At 40.6% G+C, this 17,295-nt stretch overlaps 1 protein-coding gene across 1 annotated transcript in view; it reads right to left on the bottom strand.

Moving 5' to 3' along the window:
• The window catches only part of LOC122970967 (PH and SEC7 domain-containing protein 1-like), a 77,307-nt gene extending 60,957 nt beyond the window's left edge, over window positions 1-16,350 (bottom strand). Inside the window, exons 1-3 of the mRNA XM_044337346.1 lie at window positions 15,808-16,350; window positions 1,338-3,862; window positions 58-175 (exon numbers count right to left, since the gene is read on the bottom strand). Of these exons, the coding sequence (XP_044193281.1) occupies window positions 58-175; window positions 1,338-3,572 (2,353 nt within the window). The 5' untranslated portion in view covers window positions 3,573-3,862; window positions 15,808-16,350. The remainder of the gene's footprint in view (window positions 1-57; window positions 176-1,337; window positions 3,863-15,807) is intronic.
• Between the last annotated feature and the right edge of the window lie 945 nt (window positions 16,351-17,295).

The raw sequence follows: 17,295 nt of genomic DNA, 5'->3' as shown, positions 1-17,295 counted from the left end.
ATAACAAGGAAGCTGATCTGCAGTTACTGGATGAAATAGTAGAGGACATGCTCTGACTTTTCTCTCCCCTGCTAGCAGCCTCCTCAGCGGGGGTCCCGAACAAAAACTCCCACTTGGCACGTGCGATCCTCTGACAGTGAAGCGAGGGCACAGGCACTGCACAGGCACTGTCCGTCTGAAAGACACACACACACACACACACACACACAGACAAACTCAAGGCCAGTTCTGCAGTGCAGCATTAAATGATTAGATGAGAAGATCCATATCAGGCTGTTGTCTGTGTGTTAAGTATGGAGCAGGAGCCAGGAGGTGATTAGTTTAGCTTATCATAAACACTGGTGGCCGGTAGAAACATCCAGCCTATCTGGCTCTCTCCACAGTTCAAAAATCAATCTTTAAACACCTCTAAAGCTTACTAATTAACACATTGTATCTCATTTGGTTCATCCAACTCATTAGTAGTTTTAGGAGAGTTACGTGTCATCCCTTTTGCAGTTAAATATATATATGTATTGTCAGTGTTTTTTTTTGATTAATTGACAACATTTTTTTATTGTTATAAGGAGGAAAAAAGGATTTAGGGGAAATATCAGCAATGCCCTCTTTTTCTCTGGCATGGCAACGAGAAACAATGTAAACAATCTTGCGCTGTAGCTACAAGTCATAAGCAGACAGTGTGTTGTTAGCAGTGGTACTGCAGAGCAATGATCACACCAGCCTCTAAATGGACCAAAGTGACATTTGCAGGTATGATTACATCTGTTTAATGTGCTGCAGCTGAGCAGCTAATTAGCTGTCTAGCCTGCTAACTGACGTAAGCGGTGCACTTTTCCCTGGTGAATGTTTGTTCGGTGACTTGTTCAATAAGCTAAGGTGCAAGACAAGACGTGTGTTCATGTTTGTAAGTCAGATAAGAAGTAGACTTTAGCAGGAAAGCTAATGTGGGTTGTTGAAAGAAAGTTTCAGCACGTAACCTGCCTGTTTGTGTAGAGATTAAACAAACAAGATACATCGTGTTAATCAGTAAGCTTTAGAGGTGTTGGTGGATAGATTTTTGAACTTAGTAGAGCTAAGCTAGCAGTTTCCATCCACCTCCAGTCTTTATGCTAAGCTAGGCTAACTGCCTCCTGGCTCCAGCTCCATACTTATCATACAGACATGAAAGTGGTGTCAGTTTTCTCTAATTCTGGGCAAGGAAGTGAATAGGCGTATTTCCTATTTCCTATTTCTTTAACTCTTAAGTCTCTATATTATATGAAATTACATATTTTTCAGTACAAAACCAACAATGTAATTTGTAGCTTTGTCATTTCCAAAGTCCACCCAGTACACACCTGTATTCCTGAGGTGGCGGCCCCAGTCTCATTGCTCTGGTGGCTGGACTGACTGGACTCTGGGGACACACAGTCCCTGTCCCCCAAGCTGCCCGTCACCCCACTGGAGCTCCGTGAGGACGGCCCTCCCATTGCGCCGTTCTGCTCCACCTCGGGAGGATCTTCCACTCTCTGCAGGCGTGGCTGCTGCCCGGCCCCATATACCTCCACCTCATTGCCCCCTCCTTCCTCATCACAGCCCTCATCCTCCTCAGGAGAGTCCAACACCACTGGTCCCAGAAGCAGGATCTCTCTCCTTCTTTGCTCAGCCCGTTTCTGCTGAGCTGTGGGGCTGAGCGGCCTACGGCGCTGACTGGACGGATGATCAGGAGCTTGGTTACCACTGGACCCCAATCCAGGGTCACTGTTTGGCCTTGGGCTGTTCGTCACATAATGCCCCCACTGCTGCCTAGATGTCCAACTGACCGGTGCCTCCTCAACACTTTGATTGATAAAGAGCCTGCGAGCAAGCTCTGTGCAGTCCCCTCTCTCAAAGGAGCTCAGTTCTCCTCTCCTGTCCAGGCTGGGGGACCAGGAGTCTCCGGTGTACTGCGGAGGCTGACGGCGATGCAGGGTGGGGGTTTCTGGTGCTCGGAGCTCAGCTTGGAATAGCCTGGGGTCCCTCATGGGAGAGCTGAGCTCGGTGGGAGGATGAGAGGGACGGAGGACACGTGAAGGAAGGGCTGGAGAACTCTGAACCGCTGGTAGCGCTGAGCTCTGATGCTGGGATCTCTGAATGTAGTCCTCCGTGTGTGTGTCATAATTAGCATGGGAGTTTGACTCATGTGAATGTGACTGCAAGAGGGAGTTTTCAGGCTGGTGCGAGTCTGTACTGTCAGCTACTGACGTGTGCTGGTCGTTTAAAGGGATGTTCATCTTAAGCGCTTGCTTATAATGTTGTGCATTTGGAGCTGAATTGTGAGATTCTCCATAGTTTGAGCTGCTTGCAAGCTCATCTAAAGCATTGTGCAATGAGGACCTCCTTGCCTCTGTGAAAATAGAAGATACTTTGGTAGCTTCCTCTGCAAGCCTGCGGGCAACTTCAGGGCTGTGAGCTGGAGAGGAAGATTTACTGTCACTTAACTGGTTCAAGCCCTCGACGACATTATTGCCAAGTTGGAGGATTGCTCCCTGTGGTGAAGCGCTCCTGTTACAGGCCCTGTGAACATGTCTTTTGGTGGCTGGACTGCCTGCCACAGCTCTGTCCTCCCCTGACCAGTGAAGAGGGCTCTGGGACTTGACACAGGACCCAGGCCTCGAGTGCGGAGATTGCCTGGACTGGGACGATAGCTGGTCTGACGCTGGGCTCCGAGGCAGCCCACAAATAGCCTGGCTCCTATCTTTGGGGTTTACGAAGATGTTCTGACGCTGAACAGGAGACCCGGCCCAGGACTGACAGCGTGGCTGTTGGTTGTAGCGCAAGGATGAGGTGTGCTCAAGTGCATGGGCTAGTTTAATCCTCAGTAAAGGGGAGCCAAACTCCTCCACAGCCCTTTGGGTAGCTGCCCTGCCGATGAGGTCCAAGGCTGGTTGGCGAAGGCCAGGGGAGAACGTCTGCTGGTGACTTCCTGGAGATCCTGGAGATCGGAAAGTCAGCTTGGGACTGGAGCAGCAAGAAGAATTGGGACTCCCATACCAAACTGGGTCGGTGAGCCTTTTGCGATAGTGTAAGGGGGTGGATTTCTCCTCCCTGGTCGCTCTCTCACATATTGAGTTGCGTGGACTGTCCAAGGTCTTCACATTAGACTTCTCAATGTAGCTGAACGTAACCACAGACCTCTTCCCATCGCTGACTTCCTCCTTGTTAAACCTCTGGCAGTTGGGAGGTGTGTGAGGGACAGCGATCTTTCCAGAAGATGGCGTTGGTGGAGAGCGGATCGCTCCAACACAGGGTGAACTCCAGCGCTTGGTGACTGAAGGAGACAGGGAGCCGCTGGCTTGCTGGCGCTGAAACCTAACAGTGCTCGGAGACGGAGACTGGCTGTGTGTGCCGTCCTTAACTAGATGGTGAGCCGTGGAGGTCTTCGGGACGGTCTTGCTCGCTATCTGAGACAGGAGCTTCGCAGGACTATCCCGAACCGAGCGCCCTTGAGCAACCCCTTCTTTATTTTCTCCAAATTCCCCTTTCCCTCCACTCTGATCTGGGGCAGGCCTCACTTCCACATACAGATGAAGGACTTTTCCAGACTGGGACATGACCTCCGCTCAGCACGTAATGAGGACAGAGAAACAGAAATGGGGCATAGAGAGGGAGTCAGGCAGGGTGAAAGAGACACAAACAAGGATATGTTTGTCTTTGTCCTCCTCTTCTTTTATTTGTTGGTTCAGTTGTTGTTTATCTGCTGGTGGTGCGTGTCACTTTATTTTTAGACGGTCTTTCTTCTCCCTCCCAGAGCGTCCGTGTGCAGAGCAGAGACACACAGGCTGAAGGGCCAGAGGACAAACATGCCCATGGGACACCTCCAACAGCTCCCTATTCCTCATACCTGTGAATAAAAGAAAGGAGGAGTTGTTATCCTTTGTATTCTCAAATGTCTCTAGATACACACAGGGTACTCCATATCTATAAATATCATATATATATATATATTTTGATCCATATAAGCTAAGTTAGTGGTGCTACCAGTTCCTCTTTCATTGTATGAGATTGAATTCTTCTCATTTGTCTCTTGACACTGTTGAAACCAAACCAATATTACAGGATAAGGTGGGTGGTGGTGTCTATATTTTTTTTATATAGTCAACAAATCCTATGAAAAGACCAAAAAACCAACAATGTGTTCGTCTGCAATACTTTCCCTGATTTCCTTGTCCTGTCAGTTCCAATAAAGACAAACATTTTTTTTAAAAAATAGGCCACAAACTGTCATTTCCTCATACAGCTGGGGACTGTAGCAAATGTTACTCAAACAGGAGTAAATACTGCATATTAATACTGCGGATTAATACACATTTATGAGCATTTATGGCAGCAGGACGTTGCATGTGGGATTGACTCAAAAGCCCTTTTCAGATTTGGAATTTGTGATAATTTCTGGCTTCATCGAGCTGTTAAAGCGACGGAAGTGGAAGCGTAGTCGCCGCTGGAAATCAGAGGTGAAATTAAGGTAGAAGAGTGTTTTCAGTTCTCCCACAGGCTGCATTACGGAAGGATTTTAAAATGTATTTTGTTGCTGAACCCTTAATTAATGACCATCACAGTGAATCATTTATTAGATATAAAATTTCTGCTGACTATCTCACTGACAACTTGCTTGTTACGGTGAATTTATAGCCTCTGCAGTAGCATCTTATTCATTTTTTAAAATAGTTTTCTTTTTGTCATTTATGATATGCAATCCCCCGTTGTTGTATTTGTTCATTATTTATTTATTTTCAAGCTTTAAAAAGTAGTTGGTTGTTGACAGAAGTTTCTCAACAATTAATTTAGACATTACTAAAGTCTTGAAGTTTTAATGGTGCAACCTAATTTATTGAAACTAGATACTAAGGAAGGACTTTACACACAAACCTAGTGATGGATTTATGAACAGCTGATAGGCTTTAAGGAAACTGATGTGCATTTTTCCCAATGTTCTGACTTTTAATAAAACAGACTATTAATTGAATTGTTTAATCATAGACGACTTTTGTTCGTAGACCACAACACATTCACTTGGTACAGATATTGTCTCTGACATTTTCTCTGGGATGAACACCTCACCGTATTGTAGTGAGGTGTGTAGTTGTTACATGCTGTCACAGAGAAGATGAACTCATCCTGCTGAGAGAGGAAGCAGGAAATTATCCCTCACTTCCTCCCCTGCTCTCTGACTCACCATTGATAAGACCTGCTGTTATTTAAATTCTGAATGAAACATTTCAGGGTTCAGGATTCAGTGAGAAATAAATCGAGTTTCTGATTGTGAGAGAATACACAGGCTGAAATGAGTCATGGAAAATCAAATTACACTGATCTGATCTGAATTTATTTTAGGAGCCGTTGTGATATTAATGCAGCAATAATACAGATGACTTCCTGTGTGCACAACATATTCAAATGAGCTTATTCAGTCTGTCAGTTCTTCGCCTTTCTGTTTCAAGTTAAACCTCCTACAATTCACTGAAACATGACCCAACATGCAATGACTTACATGATAGAGAACACCCAGGGTGCTCCAACACATCACCACCAAGAACCAAACTCTTATCACAGAAATGTCTTTGTTATCCTGTGTTTAGTTTGGCGCCTGAGCTACTTTCCCTCTTTGTCGAGTTAAATACTTAGGCAGTTATTCAACTGAACCAAGTTCTTTCCAATTGTCAACATCGTGTTTATCGTTCATGCAGAACGACTTTCCACGCCAATAATGCCACAGACAACAGAGCTCTTGTGTAAAAAAAGACGAGGATGGTGAACTCCAGACTGCTGCCAACAGCGACAGATTGGAGTTGCCTTATGGTAGCGGTTGGAGAGAGCGTGCTTGTCGAAAATTGAAGTTGACAGAACAAAGAGAACTTGTGAGAGACTTGGCACGCTAAGCCAGCAACTTTCCCTCCTTGACCCCGACTGATATGTCTGCCCTCACTTCAAAGAGACCAAACTCAATCTCACCATTCTTTTCAGTCTGGCGAATTAATCTCAATTATTTTACCTAGCGGAGTCAAAGCAACATTTGTAATGCTGCTTTCTGTTTTGACCCTTGCATTCACTACTGGCTGTCTAATTAAGCCTTTTCTATTCATTGTGGATAAAAGCATGGACAAAGTTCCCTCAGTTAAAATGCAATAAAATTCCCTCTTTCTCTGTCTAATTAGTAAACTTTTACTGCCTCCTTTTGTCACACTCTATCTTTCAGTCATTTTCACACATCAGAGCTACTGTTCCCACAGCTACACCATTCACAAAAAAGGGCTTTGTCCAGTTGTTGGTGGCTCCATGGGGTCCTATTGTCTATAAAGGTGTGAGGTGAGGAAGACAGCACGGCTCCTTTGCTGCAACATTAAGGAACGTTGCCACTGGGCTGATTAGTACATTTTCACTGCCAGTAGAGAAAGACTGCATCCACACTATGTGCTAAATTTGGAAACAAGTCTTTCTTTCTCTCTCATAGTGTTTTTCTCACCTGAAAATTAAACTCCAGAGTGCAAAATCAGCAAATGCCGGCCACGGGTTTTAGAGGAAAACTGTACTTTTGGAAAACGATGACATCATCAAGGGGGGGCTGTGTTGCAGTAAAGTTTAGAGGCTAACTTTCTGTCTGCCCCCTCAGTGAGCCCTCATTTTAAATGTTAATATAACCGCTCACACAGCACAGATGGTGTCATTAACCTGTTTTAATATTCATTGTGTCAGACACTGGCACGATCTTAAAATTGTGACTGGACTGGATGTGAAATTACACCTAGTAAGGGGACATGAACAAGCAACTTACCTATAAATAAACCTATAAATATACATAAAATAATAGTTAAAAAAAAGTCTAAAATAATACTGTGGAATATTCCTACAGAAATATACATATCTTACCCAATTGTAAAGCTTAATAAGCAAGATAAATAAGTAAGTAACTGAAATGACCCCAAAATGTGATGTGCACAGTAACTATGGTTACAATAAAGCGATTGAATCACTATTTTATGCTTATTCAATTCTCTGAAAAAGAGAAAAAGTAAATTTAATTTTAAGTTTGGCTGTATCGAAACACAGTAGGGGTCACAAGGACCAGCTGAGACTCAGCAGAGTAAATTTATATATAAGTTTTATATAACAAAACTATGTAAATGCAGTCCATGCACCATTTAGAGCCTATTACCATGTAGCTGACATGTGCCTCGAAATTGTAACTACGCATCAAGGCTACAGCACAACTTTGATTGTTCAGTCTGCTTGTTTTCTCTCCATCATATTTCTGTTGCTGGTGGAGATTATTGATCATGAAGACAAGCATGCTCAGTAAACACTCTGTTTCAATAACACACGCACACACACACACACACACACACACACACACACACACACACACAGCAATTGCACGTTAGTAGTCTCCTATTCAGTAATGAAACAAAGTGAAATTAAAGGTAAGAACATGAAACTGTCGCTCTGTATGTACTTACATGCATAAAATATAAATCAAAACCTACACTGTACAGTAGGTATTAACTGTTTTCCTGTTGTTTTGGTCTCTTAGTGTGGATGGAGATCCTCCTGAAAACATCCAGATAACAGACAGCATTGTCAGATTTAACTGACTTAGTGTGGACGTACAGTAGCCATCATACACGTGACGGAGCTGGTGGAGGGATATGATCCACAGGGATTATTAGTAGATATGATTTGTCGTCTTTGTCCTCATCATGAGAGGAAGTCTGTAAGACGACGCTGGCCGGTTATCGATCCTGGAAAGAGCTGATGAGCACGAGAGATGAAGATGGGTGAGAGAAAGAGCACATGAGAGACAGAGATAGAGAGAGATAGATGGAGGGCAGGAAGCACAAAGGCTGGCTGTGGGAGATACTGAGTATAAGGAAAGCAGGATGAGGGAGTCATGTATGTGAAGGAGAGAGTCGGGACTGGCAGTCGGCCAGAGTGATGGGAGTGCAGAGTTACAGGAAGATAACTGCAGATCTAATGCAACCCTCTTCTTTCCAGCCAGAAAGTGCAATGGCAGAGATTTGAGAGGGTCAGATCACTTACATCCCAAAAAGAACACATTTCGTGATTGATCTATTCTGTATCGAACGACTCAAATAGTTTAAATTCTAGTGGAGATCCCACAGTTTCAAAGGATACCAATTATGTTGGTAAGAAAGTGTATAAAATGTTGCACAATCTTCATCTTGAATAATTCCATTTGATGGATTGATATTGCGTTTGAATGCTTAAAGGGGACATACAGCATCCTGCACATTTCTAGGTCTATATTTATATTCTGGGGCTCTACTGGAATATCTTTTCATGACTTACAGTACATGATATGTCCCCTTTATTTCAGTGTAAACTTGCTTTAATGAGGTGCTGGTGCAAGAATATGCAGTGCACTGTCAAGACAGAGTGGACTGAAGGGATTTATACATCCTTAAAGCTATTTAAGGGGAAATATAATGGCAAAACTGGATGTTAAGAGATTACACTGTTGTTGTAAATTTAGCCTTTGCTGCAGTGCCACCGTTGAGCGCCCAGTTTTTTGATACACGTCCAACTTGGCACCAGTTGTGGTGGCCCTATCACTACTGTGCCAGGAGTAACAATAGAAACAGAACATTACCACTCGTCACCTGCCACACTCTGCCTGATTTACAGAATAACACTTCAATCACATGAATTAGAGAAACTCGATCAACAAGGGAACTTCTCTGCACTCCATTAGGACACTGTAGTGGGTGCTTCCTGTGCAAGTGATAAAAATATGAATTTTCTTCCTTTACGCTCTGTGTAAATGACCCTGGATGATACAATGAGTACAATAAAATCCAAATTAAGTGTATTTAAGAGCATTCAATTTTCAAGAAATTCGTGTTGAATGTGTTTTGTTAGTTGCAAGAAAATGTAAAGCGTGACCGTGACACAATCAAGAGTCGACTACGCTCGTAATTTCTATTAATGTGCGCTCTGTCAGCATCAACAAACCCTCCTACATTGTACCAAATAAGATGATACGGTACATTTTGTTTAACAGGAATGTTTCAAATCCTTCAAATGGTTAAATATTGCTAATAGGGTTAAGTATTTATTTATTTTTTTTTATTAACATAACAACCTACACATAACACATTTGTCCAAAAGTGTGAAATGCAGCAGGACGTATAAATGCTTTAATGGCCACCAGAGTATTTACAGGTTTCTGAGCATACTATGATAATAATAATAATAAGAAGAAGAAGAAGAAGAAGAAGAAGATGAGTGGATGTATTTAATACTAATTTAATAATTTTGTATTTAATAACTTTCATTGTTTTTATCCTGTTTCATGCTTCAGTTTTATGCTCAGTACCTTGTTTGAATTACATGTTATTTGTAGTTTCTATTTCATTTTATTGCTTCTGTTTGTCTTGAAATGTTCACGGTGGATTAAAGCTTCGTTTTTTCTTGGCTTTCTAAGTAGTGGGACAAGTGTACTATATGTTATGCTATTTTATGACAGAATTAAAACAAATTCCTCCAATAGTTCAATGTTTTCATCCTCAGAGATGATGCTATTTTCTGATACAGATGCCCCCGAAACAGTGAATAACTTAAATGTTCAGTTTTACTTTTATGTCAGCTGTCATTTAGTGAAAGCAGTGACAATAGATACAAGAACAACAAGAGACAACAAAATGCTGTCAGGGCAACAGTTACAAACATTATGTACAGAATGTAAATGCAGAAAAGTGCATGTTTGCTAAAACACTGAACAATTATATGACTGAAGAGTCCTGGTGCTGTGGTATATGACTGCAACATATGATTATTTTCATTGCGGATAAATGTGTTTGATTATATTTTGGATTCATCGATTGCTTATTTATTAGTCTATAAAATGTCAGAAAATAGTTTCCAGAGCTCAAGGTGACAAGGTGACATCTACAAATAGCTTGTTTTATCTGACAAACAGTGCAAAATGCAAAGATATTTCATTTTTAATCATATAAAACAGAGAAAAGTAGCAAATCCACACATTTGAGAAGCAGGAAACCGCTATTTTTTTTAGTAATACATTGTGCAATAGACTGATCCTTCAGCACTATGTTCCTTTTTTAACATTTCTACTAAACTTGTTTTACACCTAAATGTGGTGCAGCAGTTGGTGATATTGTTGTATTTAAGAGATATTCTGTCTGGCCTTTAAGGGGTGCTATAATGTCAACATTTTTTACTCACTCTAATATCCAAGACAGCATTGCTCACTTGTCCAATTCTGGATGGAGAAGTAGAAGATTTTTTTTTGGTGATCTTTTATTCAAAGATACAATTACAGATCTGATAGCCTGACAGCTGTAACCGAAGAACGAAATATAAAACTTTGAAAAGGTCTAAGCACCTCCTGACATACGTGAATAAACAAAAAGCCGCAGCTGCTCAACCTTGAAGACTCATCCCCTCTTGTTGTCCTTCTGGGTCTCAGTGCAATCAAAGGGACACACACAGAGGATCACACATATGGATAAACTCCATCGGGTCCTTTAGCTGGCCATTTACGAGTCAAATCACACAGGTAATTAACATCCAACCAGCGTGTGAAGCTCTAATATTAGCTCCCTGGATACGACGGGGTGTGGGTGGGGTGGGGGGGGGCTCATGCTAATATTAGCTCTCAGCTTGCTTGTTGCTGGCACTGAGCACTAGGAGCTATGCTTTCAGCGGCATGACAGGTTGTGCAGTTAAAGCAGTAACACATTAAAAGCCTGCAGAAATTAACGGGCTTTGTATGAAGTTAATGGGTGACGAGGGATATTCAGCCGCATTCACAGAGCAAAATGAGCCATCCAAGCTTCCGATCATCCGCTCACACCGATCGAAGTGACTATTGATTTCTCTACGTATAATATTACGTTACATCATATTTGGCATGGCTGCCTACTCATGCAAATTCCCAAGAAACGAGCGAGAGCTCACTGTTACACCCGTACGCTCAAACTCGATGAACTTCCACTCGCCACTGTACTGAATCGTGATTAACCAAACGTCACTAAATAGTTAAGAGTGTCAGAGATGTCTTAGAAATGTGTGTTTGTTTGCGTTTGATACAAGGCTGTCTAACTCTCCAGCTTGCCGCTCCTTGCTTCTGATGCTGCCTTCAAAGACACATTCAGACAAAAGAGATGAGTCCTCTGACTCATGCAGAGGCACAGAAAGTGTGTGTGCGTGTTGGGGCAGAGTTGTGTGAGAAGAAAGATGCAGAGAGGCTTATTGGTGGAGAAAGGAGGGGAGAGACATTCAATCAGCACCACACTGGCCATGACCTTGGTACCATATTCAACTCCTCCACTCACCACCTTGACGCTGAATGAAGAATGACACATAAAACACAAAGACTGAATTAGTAAAACACATTCCTCTTTGCTCTACTAACCTTCCTGAAACAACTGACTGTTTGCTAAACTGTGGCCCTTCTGTTACTGGTACTAAGCCTGTCAAGCTTTCTGTTCTTGCACAGCGGCAGATTTACAAATATGCAGTATTTTTTTTTTAACAAATGGTGGCTGATTTTACACAGAAGCAAACAAAAGCATTTTCATTTCAAGCTAACGCCTGTAAATTTTGTCAGCTGAAATAACAACTTTCGCTTGCAGATTTAATCAGCTGTGACAAGAGCTAATACTCTGAGTTAGCTGAAAACTCTGTAGCTGACTTTTTAATATTCATTTTAAAACAAGAACCTAATGCACTTGATGGCTACATACATGATGTAATACTAAAAAACTGAGGCTAAAGCTTACATAACCTAGGCAAAAGCCAGTTAACCCTAGTATTATAGTTCAGACAAGGACACACAAAAAAGTGCAATAACATAGAGGTTAGATTTAGCTACACTTTAATGTTTGTATGTTCAAACAGTTTGTGGCACTTTACAAGAGAAAAGGATTTGATAATGAGCAAAAACCCATGACTTAGCTAACGTAACACTATTAAACACAAGTTTTGGCACTAAGTGTAAACTTCCCCATACCAAATAAAGACTGAGACAGCTAGCTGCTGTTGCTAAACTCTTAACAGCATCTTGGTTCACACAAAATGGATGTTCCAGTCAAGGTCTGGTATTATTTTAACCTGTAACCCCTATGTATGTTTAGCAAATCCTTGCCTTGCCTTTGGAAATAACCCTAAGTTAATACTGTCTGTGGTAAGCCAGTTAGCTAGGCATGCTAATGGCTGCTAACGTAAAAACACAGTTTAATCCATTCCTTACACTTTCCTCGAGTTCTTGGTTTTTAATGATCAAGTATTGCCTAACTTTGGCCTCATAAAAAACATTTATGTGGAGAAATCCTGCCGTGTCTGGTTATGGTTAGTAAACTATGGTTGGACAATCATTGTTCAGAGAGTTTAGCAATTGATCAATTAAGAGAATTCAATTATTTTTGGTTACAAACAAGTCCATTTACAAGCATCTGTCTCTGTGGAACCATCTATGTTAAAAAAGTGCTGTAGTCATATTGATTCAAACAGCATCACCATTATGGACAAAAAGATTGGGGACGATGGTCAGAGAAAGATACGTAACCATTTAAAAAATCTGCTCAAATGAGCTGCATTGTTGTTGATCTCTTTGCTGCTTGCACTCATCACCTTGCTGCTAAATGCATGAAATCCAAAAGTCCTCAGAGACTCACTGAGATGTGACCAAAATTGAGACACTGCAGGAAAACCCTAAATAAATAGTTTTTTTCTTAGAATATAAGATACAAGTGATTCCCAACCAGTAACATCTTCAAAATCTCATAGACAGTAACTCAGGTTTTACCAGCAGGCGACCGTACTCACCCTGATGTCCCTGCTGCTTATCATATTCTACTGAAGGGGTCAATGTACTAGACTTTAGAGAGGACAGCAGCTCAGTGTTGCTGATACAGATAAAAATGAGCCATTTTCTGCCATCTGAACACCAGAGAGAGATTTTAAACACCTCTCTAGATAAACTTAACCTGACACGCCAGATGGTTTGTTACACAGGACCATCTGAGAAGTCGTCCTTGGAAACTGTTTGGAAAAGGGCAAAATACTTGGCAAGTCATTGGATGAACCATCTGTCACTGTCTCACCTTGCGAGGCAGCTGGATTCTTGAGATCACAAGATCGGTCTGAAACACCGATAGTTCGGAAACAAGCGCATAACTTGAAGCCTGACAAGATGGATTCTCGCGTGATCACTTAATCTCATGAATCCAGCTGCCACGGTAAAGGTAAAGATAAACCAAAAGCCAAAGATAACTTGAAGACTGACCAGGCTTCGAAACAAGATGACCAGCTTATCCATATTAGCCACGGTGTTATGATTTTTTTCAACATCTTGCTCAAAGAATCTTCAGCAGTGACAGCAGGTTGTCATGAGGCTCCAAACTGGAAGCTAACGACAAACTAGAGGCACAACTAACAACTATTTTCATTATACCTTCGTCTGTCAATAATTATTATTTGATTAATTGTCTTCTGATGATCCTACGCACCATCTGTTACCCTCAGTATACCAAACACAGCTAAATATGAACCTGTACAGAAAACCTTCATCATCTTTCCACTCTGACGCCTCGGCTACTGAGTGCCAACAGTACATTAACGCTATATTACAAAATACACGATATACAGTATGACGACGCTCCATATCCTGATCGTGTCAACAGTATTGTTGTTATTCCATTTCCAAAGTCTAAAACAGATTCCGTTAAAGGTCAATAGTCAATCAATAAGGACGCCATTGCCTGATGAAAGGTAACATTGTCGTAATATGTTTGAGTAACTTAAGCTAACATTTAAAATGAAATAATGACTAAATGGTGTGGATGTCGCCATGTTTTTGGGCGAAAATTGTCCAACATAGTCAAAATGTCCTCTTTAATTTACAAAAAAGCAAAAGCAAATTATTATAGTTACCAGAGAGTGTTTAGCAATTTTGCTTGATTTATGACTTAAGCAATTTTTTCGATTATCAAATTTTCTGACGATTCATTTACTGTTAATTGACAAATCAGTGAATTCACAAATCATTTCAGCACTACATTAAAATTACTTTATGTGGGTTGAATTATAAAATGCAAGATTAAATCCTGTAATATTAAATCCAAACATACGTGAAGAGTGAAACCTTCGTGTAAGGACTCACATTCACTGGAAAGAGCAGCACAGACTCCATGAAAAATGCATAAAGTGGACTGACTTTTTGTTTAACCTTTATCCACCGGCTGTTCTGCTCTTGGGAAGCCAGCACTCATGTCAGGGACTGCGAGTACGAGGAAAAGTTGCGTGTAAAGAAACACATAATTCACCGTTACGGTCACTGAGGTCAGCTCCCAGAAGGGGGGGGGGGGCGTGTTAGAGGTTTAATAGCATATTTGATCTTCCGTTTATTTCATTTCTTTAACAATATTGTGTATTATAACATTGTGCAGTGTGTCTAATTACTTTATTACTACTGTCTATTCATTCATATATTTATTTGTACTATATTCACTACACTAGTCAGACTTTTCTAGAGCTGCAGAGAACAGTAGTTGCAATTAGTCGATTAATTGATTGATGGTTCCAGATTCTCAAAATTCATAATTTTGATAATTTTCTGTTTTTACATCATAGTAAATTGAATATTTTTGGGTTTTGGCTTGTTGGTTGCACAAAAAACATTTGATGACATCACCTTAGGCTCAACATATTTCTGATGCACTTTTTTTTTTTTTTTTTTTTTAACTGTTTTCTGAGGTTTTATAGACCAAATGATTAAGTCAAGACTTTTCCTACAAAGTAGAGACAGTACAGTCCGGTTGGGCCACATGGTTGAAATCACTGTCACGATATAGATAAGAACATTTTCCTACATCGATATCTGTCATTATAACACAAATGATCACATATCAAATCATCAAATGGTTGAAAGCAATGAAGTATGTTCCACTGTTAAGAATTACAAACCCTTAAAATATGCATTTGTACATTTTGGTTGCTGTAGGGCTGCAACTAACATTTATTTTCGTGATCGATTAATTGATAGTTATATTAATACCGTAGTTATATTTCTTAGAGCCAAAGGTGACGTCTTCAAATTTCTTGTTTTGTCTGATCAACTGTCAAAAATCCAAACATATTTAGTTTATAAAAGTTTAAAATCCTCATATTTGAGAAGCTGCAACAAATAAATGTTATCTTTCTATCAATTCATCGATTAATCATCGCACCTCTAATTTGGACAACAGTAATATTGTTGTGCAAATACACAAGAAAATGACAAACTAAATCTTGAATCTTGAGCATATTTTCATTAAATTTTACTGAAATTCAGTGACAACAATAAGTGAAGTATACAGCAGCTGAGTGGGGGTATAACTGACTGATTACTTATCACATGGAACATGTCTTGAACAGGGGTGGCACTGCATGCATTGACATGCCCACACATAATGATTATACTAAAATATGCAGTCCCTCATCTCACACATCCTCACACATGTTCTCTCATTCATGCCTTCACACTCACAGTCTCACCCTCCCACACAAACACACGATATACTTTAGAGTCCCACTTTTCTTCCCGTCTATCAGTCATCTCTTCTTCGGTCGAACAGCATGACAAGTAACATCTGGATCATCTGGATCATCTGTATCATCGTGCAAAGCTGTCAGCTACCTGTGTAGCTGTTTATCTTGATAGACCCTGTGCTGTCAGCACACACCAGAGACACTAACAGCTACATTTTTACTCACAAATACACAAACATAAAAATCTCTCCTCTCCTCCTCTCATCTCAATCTCACACTCACCTCTCCTTCTCTCACAGCCGCTTCATCCATGCAGGATTTACACCTCCCACATGGTTTATCTGGTCTCATCCTTTCTGTTATCCCTTCTTCCTTCCCTCTCATCTTCCTTCCTTCCTTCTCCTTCTCCCCAGCAGAGCATAGGAGACCTGTCCGACCAGTGAAACCAGCCAGTCTCCCTTCCCCGGCAGCAATGCTCACACTCAGCCAATTAGCACGCTCACATCACCTAGCCCTGCCCCCTTTCCCTTCCCTCTGCCTTCCACATACATGCTGAGTCAGTGTGGAGCAGTTAGTAGCTGGTATGGGAGGTGCTGCGAGGGAGCTAACGTGCAAGACGGGGGGGTGGGGGCAACAAGCGCTCGTACAATCTGTACCCCTCTCCAAGTGGGATACAGTTCAAAATTAAAGTGGCAGATGTGAGTGGATGGAAACTGGACATGTGGTCTGATCTGCAGGGCGGCAACATCTCAAGCATGTGTGAAAACCCCTCCTCCCACCCCCCCTCAATGAAATGATGAGGGGATAAAGAACTCTAGTTGATTACTACAGAACAAACAGTCATCAAAAATATTATTAAAAAAAATATCTGTTCATTTATATCTGTGTATAACTGTATTTGTTTTTACAGTATGTATTACATTTTTATTAAGTTATGACTTCTTTTTGTCTCTCTCTCTTTTTTTAAGTTACAGATCCACATATTGGGTGGTGCAACATTCACTAATTGGAAAAATATATACATATATAGTCATGCTTTAATTATGCAATTACTCATTTGATGAAATTATGATTTGATGATATTAAACAGCGTGAATAAAGAGTACTGATGATAAATACCCCTTACAAAAAAGCACATTTAGGACACTATTTCAAGTGATATTTTTATATATTTATATTTTTATTTTTATAATAACGCAGATAATATTCCCGATATGGGGATATATGTTTTTTAGTCATATCACATGTGTAATACAAGACATCACACATGAAAAAAATCAGGTGAACTGTCTAGATAAAGATAAAATATGACTAAAATGTACACCAAACCTAGTTATTTTTTTATTTTATTAGATTTAACTCTTCTCTTGTCTGCCCTTCCCCCTGAGATTATCTTGAAATGTAGACCAACAATTAATATAGAAAATAACTGCTCGCATGATAGAAAATTAGAAGAAACAAAAGGCCCCTCTGTTTAAAACAAACTGTATTAAATATCTATTAAAAAGTCATATTGTTTGTTGATGCTATTTTTTCACGTCTTTCTTTCACAGTTCTGTCCACACAAAGTACTTAAAGGGACCCTGTGGAGTTTTCTTGTAAACTAACAAATTTTATGTTTATATTGAGTGTTACTCACCAAAACACATTCTGTTTATCTTTGTGGTCTAGCAACCGTGCAGAACCCATTTCTCTCCTCATAAAAAATTTGCAAAGCCGATTGTTTGAATATTTTAAATCCTTCATTGCTTACATCTATGATGACTATAG

The sequence above is a fragment of the Thunnus albacares genome, chromosome 20, assembly GCF_914725855.1.
Source record: "Thunnus albacares chromosome 20, fThuAlb1.1, whole genome shotgun sequence".
Classification (NCBI taxonomy): Eukaryota; Metazoa; Chordata; class Actinopteri; order Scombriformes; family Scombridae; genus Thunnus; species Thunnus albacares.
The sequence above is the reverse complement of the archived record's forward strand: the minus strand, read 5'-3'. Positions and strand labels throughout refer to the sequence as shown.